The 9014-nt window shown below is 35.6% G+C and overlaps 2 protein-coding genes across 5 annotated transcripts; one reads left to right on the top strand and one right to left on the bottom strand.

Annotated features, from left to right (window-relative positions):
* LOC107622809 (coronatine-insensitive protein 1) lies at positions 639-6602 on the top strand. Of its 4 annotated transcripts, none has more exons than XM_021114067.1 (4): positions 639-1637; positions 2638-3109; positions 3401-4204; positions 6462-6602. In XM_021114067.1, the coding sequence occupies exons 1-4, from the start codon at positions 1162-1164 to the stop codon at positions 6585-6587; spliced, it is 1878 nt and encodes a 625-aa protein (XP_020969726.1). In that variant the 5' UTR covers positions 639-1161; the 3' UTR covers positions 6588-6602. The 4 variants fall into 4 exon arrangements, with proteins under 4 accessions (XP_020969726.1, XP_020969728.1, XP_020969727.1 ...); XM_021114069.1 differs by lacking the exon at positions 6462-6602 and adding an exon at positions 5129-5427 and having other exon boundaries at positions 641-1637; XM_021114068.1 differs by lacking the exon at positions 6462-6602 and adding an exon at positions 5124-5427 and having other exon boundaries at positions 641-1637.
* On the bottom strand, positions 7050-8908 carry LOC107621750 (pentatricopeptide repeat-containing protein At1g77170). The gene has a single exon (XM_016323755.2). It carries the CDS (start codon positions 8730-8732, stop codon positions 7380-7382), a length of 1353 nt encoding a protein of 450 aa, XP_016179241.1. The 5' UTR covers positions 8733-8908; the 3' UTR covers positions 7050-7379.

The raw sequence follows: 9014 nt of genomic DNA, 5'->3' as shown, positions 1-9014 counted from the left end.
TGCTTTAAATTTTGATTTACATCTTTAGAAGTGAAACTGAAAAATTTTCATTGAAACCCACTGAGCTAGTGTTCAACAACGGCATAATTTAATTGATTACTATCTTATTAATTTTGATCCTCATGTTTTATCCATGTGTTTTTAGACTCGGAAGTACTTGGATGCATGGTGTGTATTCTTTTGGGCTACTACATCATGTTTCATCAGTGTTTAGGAAGAAGTTATAGAAGAAGAAGAAGAAGAGGTGAACAAGATGAAGAGGGGAAGTGTATGAGAATTTGGGGATTTAGGGTTACATATATTAGGGGGACTAATATGGGTAAAAATTGGAACTTAGCCAGCTCAGCTAGCCGTTGGGAGCCCTCCAGCGTGGCAATCCGAGGCCACGTCAACGCTCCGGTGATGAGTCATCACCTGAAATATGGCCAGGGACTAGTTTGAGTGCTCGGAGCTCTATCTGGAGGACTACAATAGGAAAATCGGAATCTTAGGGATTACTATGAGTAATTGCGTGAATCTCAGAGACTACTATGGATATTTACTCAAATGTACAAGTTAATTAATGTACAAGTTAGTTAAATTCAAGTCACCAAAAAAAAAAGTTTGTTAAATTCAGAAAATAAATAGATAAGTGGATAAATTTGGGAACAATTTTTGCCGTTTCAGATTGTCTTTCGTCCTGGCTAGAGTCCCCCACCACCACCATCACTCCATCAGCACCACCACATACTGACCCCACCATTTTCCACTCTCTCCCAACACAAAGCACAAACACACTCATCAAATCACCATCATCATCATCAACAACAAAATTTCTTCTCTTTCTCTTTCCCCTTCCCTCTTTACATTCACTTAACCCAGAAAACACTACCCTTTCTCCGTTTCCCCCTCTTCACCCTCTAAATTAGTAACCATTTTCTTTAGCTTCCCTTCCGATCCAAAACACTCAAATCAATCGTCACCGTCCGATTCCTTTCACCACAGAAATATCAACCGTCCCCGCCATGTCCAAACACATCCAATTCTCACTCCTCACACTTCAACCCTCTTCTAACACACTCACCCTGACACCATAGTCTTTTCTTTCTGACTTCTCTTTTTTTTAAGAAAAATAAATAATAAAAAAGTTCTCCAATTTTTGGAGACTCTGAACCGATCTCGATGGAGGACAGGAGCGTGAGGAGGACGCGCCAGGTGGACGTGGTGATGGACTGCGTGATTCCGTACATCGATGACCCGAAAGACCGCGACGCCGTGTCTCAGGTGTGTCGGCGGTGGTACGAGCTCGATTCCATGACACGTAAGCACGTCACCATCGCGCTATGCTACACAACCACGCCGGACCGCCTCAGGCGGCGGTTCCCTCACCTGGAGTCTCTGAAGCTGAAGGGGAAGCCTAGGGCGGCGATGTTCAACCTCATACCGGAGGATTGGGGCGGTCACGTGACGCCTTGGGTGACGGAGATCTCGCAGCACTTTGGATGCCTCAGGAGCCTCCATTTCCGGCGCATGATTGTTAAGGACTCCGATCTTGAGGTTCTTGCTAAGTCACGTGGTCACGTGCTTCAAGCTCTGAAGCTTGATAAGTGTTCTGGTTTCTCCACAGATGGCCTTTTCTTTGTTGGCAGGTTTTGCAGGTATGCTTCCACGTTTCAGTTTCGCATATTACTGTAGCATGATAATTTTCAAGGTTTAAGCGCAAAAAAAGTAAAAAAATAAAAAATAAAAAATGAAAAAAATAGAAGAAGAAGAAGAAGAAGAAGAAGAGAAAAGAAAAGAAAGAAAGTGTTTTACATAACTTATTTCTGAGGATGATGATTTGATATGTGTAATGAATATTCAATAATATATCATATTAATTAATCTAGGCTTATCATTATCATGATTTTTAATTAAAAAAAAAATCAATATTGATGTTGCTTATTTGCATAATATAACTTGGTTAGTTTTGGTTGTGAATTATAAGGTTGTTAGATGAATGAATATGTTTAAAGTAGTGAGTTGACTTGAGATCATTACTAATTGGCAAATTGGCATGTTCATGTTGTTCCTACGTGAGTGTGTGTTTAGGGTAACTTTGTTTGGTTGTTTAGTTGGAGGATTCTGGTGGGGAGTGGTTAATGATTCTAATAAGTAACTGATAGCCGCTACCTGTGCGATTGATGGAAGTGTTTTGGGGATCGCAAGTCTTGTCTGATTTTTCATGAATTTTCTATGATGAAAGTAGCAGCACCCAGTGTTGTGCCTCAACTATCTAATGCAGCTTTCTACATTATCTATTATGGTTTATAGGTGTATTCATTGTGTGGCAGACATGGCAACTCTAATTTCATTTTAGTCCTGGTGTCAAGTGAATTCTTTTGTAACTTGTATGATAATCTTCCATAATATTTAGTGATTGGAGCGTTAAACTGAAATAGCTTGTTCATGCTGGTAGAGCTTCAATCCTTCAAAAACATTTTTAAAGTTTAATTGATTGATTGATAATTGATGGGATAATAAGTAGGATGAATTTCATATATCCATCAACTAAACATCTATTGACCAATTTTTGAAAGAATTTTCGGCTGATATCATTTGAAATGTATGCCTGCAGAATTTGAGTGCATCTCTAAATTTAAATTTTGCATTTGGCAGGAATTTAAGAGTCTTGTTTTTGGAGGAAAGCACAATTGTTGAGAAAGATGGTGAATGGTTGCATGAGCTTGCTTCAAATAATACGGTTCTTGAGTCACTCAATTTTTACTTGACGGAAATTGCGGCTGTAGGAATTCAGGACCTTGAACTTATAGCCAAAAATTGCCCCAACTTAGTCTCCGTGAAAGTTACTGATTCCGAAATCTTGGATCTTGTGAACTTCTTTCGCTATGCTACTTCTCTAGAAGAATTTTGTGGAGGTGCCTATACTGAGGAACCAGATAGGTACAATGCTGTAACATTACCAGCCAGGTTATGCCGATTGGGTTTGACAAATATTGAAAGCAATGAGTTGCCAATGGTGTTTGTTTATGCATCCATACTAAAAAAGTTGGACCTCATGTATGCAATGCTGGATACAGAGGATCATTGCAAGTTAATTGAAAAGTGCCCCAATTTGGAAGTCCTCGAGGTAAATTCCAGAATGCTTGTTCTTTGAAAAGCTCATAATTTACCTGTCTACTTCTCGAATGTTTACATGTGTATCGTGCATAATTACATATGTATGCTCCTCGAGCAATCATTACTATGTTTGCATATATTGATTTGAAATTGCCACATCTACCAAAGGAAACTTGAAAACTGTAAGATAAATCAATTTATACGGTTTAGAGCTTAAGACAATACATTATTTTGAACAAATAGAGATTCATTTAAAATATTTCCTTTGGTCTTTAAAATTGATATCTTTGCTTATGAACAGTCAAGAAATGTAATTGGAGATAGAGGATTGGAGGTTCTTGCTCGCTGTTGTACAAAGTTAAAAAGGCTTAGGATTGATAGAGGTGATGATGATCAAGGAATGGAAGATGAAGATGGTGTTGTTTCCCATAGAGGATTAACTGCTTTGGCACAGGGATGTCCAAAACTCGAATATTTGGCTGTTTATGTATCTGACATCACAAATGCATGTTTGGAACAGATTGGAACTCACTTGAGAAACCTTTGTGATTTTCGCCTTGTCCTGCTTGATCATGAAGCAGAAATAACCGATTTGCCACTTGACAATGGAGTAAGGACTTTACTTATGGGTTGTGACAAGCTTAGAAGATTTGCTCTTTATCTCCGACCCGGGGGCTTGACTGACCAGGGTCTTGGCTACATTGGGCAATACAGCCAAAATGTAAGATGGATGCTACTTGGCTATGTTGGACAGTCCGATGCAGGGCTTTTGGAATTCTCTAAGGGCTGTCCGAATCTCCAGAAACTCGAAATGAGAGGCTGTTCCTTTTTTAGTGAGCGTGCACTAGCCATTGCTGCAATGCGCCTGGCTTCTCTTAGGTACTTGTGGGTGCAAGGCTATGGTGCCTCTCCTTCTGGACGCGATCTTTTGGCTATGGCTCGCCCCTTTTGGAATATCGAGTTGATTCCTTCTAGACACGTGGCGGTAAATAATAATCCGGAAATGCCAGTAATCATTGAGCATCCGGCTCACATTCTTGCATATTACTCTCTTGCGGGGCAAAGAGATGATTTTCCGGATAGCGTTGTACCTTTGGAATCCACGGTATGTGCATAAACCTTTTCTCACTCATCTTTCCCCTTTCCAAGTTTGGCTTGTAACAACTTGCTCTATTTGTAGTATCAGGGGTTTTCATTTTTTCACTGCAGTTCCTAGACAATAGTCTTACAGTAAGGTTGTCTTCTTACTTGTAATTTTGAAACTCTTCTACCGTTCTACTGTTCTACCAACTCAGTAATTCGGTTCTCTCTTAGCTGATGATGCTCAATTTTGTGAATAAGATGATGCGAGAGTTAATTTTTCTATTTGAACTCTTAATCAGACCTAATTTTTCTATTTGAACTCTTAATCAGACCTTTAATCTAAGGTGTTTGCTTCGACGATAAATTTATACGTATCAGTACAATAAAAATATGGACAAATTAAAACACATGGACAAATTAAAACACGACATGTGAATTATTTTTACACGTCAATAATTAATTTTTCTTTTTTTAAAAACATTATATCAATAATTTTACTAAATCACCCTTATACTTTAATAAAAATAAAAATAAATTTTATTTAATTTTTATAAAAAGACTTAAATATTTTTTTTTTTGTATTGGACAAAAACAACCCTAATTCTTTAATTTAATCAAAATTCAATTAACTTTAGTTTTATAATTTTAAATCTGAATCAATTTAAAAATCAAAACCAAAATACATTTCATTATTCATATATTCAAAAATTACTTTGTTGATCATGAACCCTAATCTAATCTCTCTTACCCCTTAATACCAAAAAAAATATATATCTAAAAAATTGCTTTAGTTTTCTGCACTATTTCTGCTTTAGCTTCCATAGCCTCTACTTCTAATAGTGAGCATTTTAATTCAAGTGTTTTTTTGCCTCAAGTGCTCTAATTCTGGATTGATACTTTTCTTCACTAACCTTGAAAAGATTGCTTTGCTGATGGCATAGGACAGGGAAACAAAGTGATATGATGAAATCAATGCAGAAAGAAAAACAAGTCAAAGTAGTAATAAGTGTATTTGGCATGCAGTTCTTGAATGTTTTGCTTGGGCTGACATGCAGCGCTAAAGCTCCTGGAAACTTTTCTCAACAAGCAGGCGACGCGCTGAATAACAAACATTAATATTAATGAATGAACGAAACGAGCGATGTGCAACACAAACCAAAAATTTTTTAGATATATTTTTCTTTTTGGTACTAAGGGGTAGGAGAGATTAAATTAGGGTTCATGATCAACAAAGTAATTTTTGAGTGTATATAAATAATGAAATGTATTTTAGTTTTGATTTTTAAATTGATTCAGATTTAAAATTATAAAACTAAAGTTAATTGAATTTTGATTAAATTAAAGAATTAGGGTTGTTTTTGTCCAATACAAAAAAAGAATATTTAAGTTTTTTTATAAAAATTAAATAAAATTTCTTTTTATTTTTATTAAAGTATAAGGGTGATTTAATAAAATCATTGATATGATATGTATTTAAAAAAAATTAATTATTGACGTGAAAAACATAATTTATATGTCGTATTTTAATTTGTCTATATTTTTATTGTACTGTACGTATAAATTTATCGTCGTACCGAAGTAAATAGGATACAAGATGTTAGTATGTTACCAATGTATGATTTGGTTGACTATCTTGGATTTTGATTGGATACACAGAATATTCCGGCCAATAAAAATGAGACAAAAAGCTAGAATTCTACGGAAATTTGGCAATTGAAACAATTATATAACGACGAAGTTTTTACATCACGTCTATAATAAATTCAAATCATAGTTCAAATCATTGAAATTTTGAATACGTTAATATTTTCTAATGAAAAGAGACCACTCATAGGACACTTATTTTTACATCACGTCTATAATAAATTCAAATCATAGTTCAAATCATATTTTACTTTTTTATTTTTGGGTCAGAGAATATATTCTAATTAAAATAGCTAATTTTTTAATTTAAACTATGAGAAGTTTTCTTTTGAAAAAAAAAAACTCAACACATTAAACTTAAACGTAAATCTTATTATAATAGAATACTAAGGAAACAAACAAATAAAATAGAAATTAAAGTACTCAACAAAGGGCTACGATAGTGAGTTTAAATTCTTTGAATACTTTTGACTTATAAAACACACAAGAAAAAATGATGAAATCAAATCTCATGAGCTTTTAATTTTTGAAATGTATTTTTTTATAGATGTTAATTTTTTTATATGAAAAAAATATTGGTGTTTTTGTTGAAAATAGAATTATTTGATGTAATTACATGTGGGTGGATTTTGTAGGTAGAGAGTCAACATACAAGATGCGTGTTGCAATATACAGGATGCGTGTTGGACACGTGTTATCATTCTGGCAACACGGTGTTGGACATTTTTTTTGCATTTCTACAGTATTGTAATACACTTTAAATATCAGCATTCAACTAAAATACCATCTTTATCACCATATTAAAAATAATTTCTGCATTTTTCGTTTGTGGGGTATTTCATAATTTTCTTTGGTGGAATAGAATCAAGTGAAGAATGAAGATATTTATTAAATTTAAAGAAGAATGTGTATTTTTTTACTTAAAAAAAAAAAGTAATCTTTACTCTTCATCAAAACTCTCATCTTTACACTTACATATCGATGATAAATTGATAATCGGACTAGTGACCATTTTTTACCCTAAAATCCAAACATCAGTTGGTTCTCAATTTATCATCAGCAACCTTTGATATTTCTTATTCTTCGTGAGCACTGCTATTGGGTAGCTTGGCTTCTTGCATAATAAAGTCTCTTTTCCCTTTCTTTTTATCCATAATAAAGTGAATGTATTTTTTCTTCACACATTACAGATTGGGCAAATCACTATCTTTCTCAATCCTCAGTTACAAATCCAAAATTTAATTTCTGACTTCTTAAAATAAAAAGCTTATCAATTCTGTAATGAACGACAGACAAATTACATAACAAAGTTTCCCTCCTTCCTAAATAAGCTATCCATCCTAAATTCATTCTTCGCCTGGCCTTAAGCTCCTAACACAACAAATACTTGTCAATGCTATGGTACTATCTTTGGTTTCGAGCATATTGCCAGAAATTAAAAAAAAAAAATAATCATAAGAAGAAAGGGCAAAATTTCAAGTCATGAACCATACAAAACAAAAGTTGAAGTGACTGAAAAATTCCCAATGCCAAATTAATTTATTGTTGACTCCTCAATTTGAATTTGTTGTGAGGCTATAACCAGGAACCTTAGCAACCTTTCCTTCTTTCATGAAAGATCTTATTCTCTCCACCTCCTTCCACAATCCGTGATTTGCATAGATATTGCACAATACCACATAAGCACCATCATTCCAAGGTTCCAATTCTTGCAAATGCTTAGTTACCCATTCTGCCATATCCACATTCCCATGTTTTTCACATGCACCCATCAAACACCCCCATACTATAGAATTTGGCTTCATAGGCATCTCCTCCACCATTTTTCTAGCCTCATCAAGCAATCCTGCTCGACCCAACAGGTCTACCATGCATCCATAGTGTTGCATTTGGGGTGTTATTCCATAAACATTCTTCATCATATCAAAATAGTATCTTCCCTCTTGAACTGTCCCACCATGCACGCAAGCACTGAGTAGTCCAATAAAAGTCACATAATTGGGATTTACTCCTGCCTTTATCATACACCAGAAGCAATCTAGTGCTTCCTTAACATGTCCATGCATCCCATATCCTACAATCATGGATGTCCATGACGAAACATTTCGATCCTCCATTGATGCAAAAACTCTATATGCCAAGTCCATCCGGCCACACTTTCCATACATGTCAATCAGCGAATTCAACAACAAAATATCCGTCTTCTCCAAATTCTTAGCCTGGAAAACACATTTGTGCAGCTGGATTGCCAAATTCAAGTCACCAATGCTCCCACAAGCTGATGTCAAGCTAACCATGGTGACACCGTCCGGCACAAACCCATGTCTCCTCATATTGATAAACATGTCTATTGCATCCTGGGCAAGCCCAGCCTGCGAAAGGCCACCTATTATGGCATTCCAAGAACCAAGCTTCGGTTGAGGATTTTCATCAAACACCTTACGTGCACTTCCAAATTCACCAGCTTTACAATACAAACCCAAGAACCCTGTTTCACAATACTCATTGGATTGCAAACCAAGCTTCACGGCAACAGAATGCAGCTGCTTTCCAAGCTCAACAGCGAAACACTGACACACAGCCTTAAGAACAATGGGCATGGTATAATGATCGGGCAAAACCCCTTCTCGAAGCATTGCAACATGGATGTGAAGTGCCTTGCGTGGAGCATCTAATCTAACATAGGCCCTGATGATATTGTTCCAATTAAAAGGTGCAGGATTTGATTCGAGAAAGTGGGTTGTTAATACATGGGCATATAGTTGGTTCAGTTGACGTATCCCACTACAATTAGATAGCTGGGTAGCTACCAATGCTACAACATTGTTTTCGTTTTTTGTTGTTGCAGAAAAACAACGAGAAATGACAGCAAAAATGGAACCTTTGAGATGGAACAACCTTGGCATTACCGCATTAGCCAAGTTTGAATCCAAATCATAAGATATGTAGTTTTGTATAGTTTTGTTTTTCCTCTTTAAACTGTGGTGCACAAAGGTGCACAAACCGCAGGATTCTTACACAGTTCCAAAGCTGCTTCCAGTAGTAGAAGGGTCAAATGAATGGCGGTCTAGTTACAGCGGCCTTGTCGCAACCACAAAATAAGAAAAATAAGTTAGGTCCATATTTTAAAACTTTTTTATTTTGTTTTAAAATAAATTACTATATAATTTTAAGGTTTTAACAATCTT

Source organism: Arachis ipaensis, chromosome B10 (assembly GCF_000816755.2).
Source record: "Arachis ipaensis cultivar K30076 chromosome B10, Araip1.1, whole genome shotgun sequence".
NCBI classification, from domain to species: Eukaryota; Viridiplantae; Streptophyta; class Magnoliopsida; order Fabales; family Fabaceae; genus Arachis; species Arachis ipaensis.
The sequence above is the reverse complement of the archived record's forward strand: the minus strand, read 5'-3'. Positions and strand labels throughout refer to the sequence as shown.

Bases quoted from the DNA above. Each gene is read 5' to 3' on its own strand.
- LOC107622809 (XM_021114067.1), top strand. From the start codon at position 1,162: ATGGAGGACAGGAGCGTGAGGAGGACGCGCCAGGTGGACGTGGTGATG. The intron at 1,638-2,637 runs GTATGCTTCCAC...TGCATTTGGCAG, and splicing joins TTTGTTGGCAGGTTTTGCAG to GAATTTAAGAGTCTTGTTTT. The intron at 3,110-3,400 runs GTAAATTCCAGA...GCTTATGAACAG, and splicing joins CCAATTTGGAAGTCCTCGAG to TCAAGAAATGTAATTGGAGA.
- LOC107621750 (XM_016323755.2), bottom strand. From the start codon at position 8,732: ATGCCAAGGTTGTTCCATCTCAAAGGTTCCATTTTTGCTGTCATTTCT.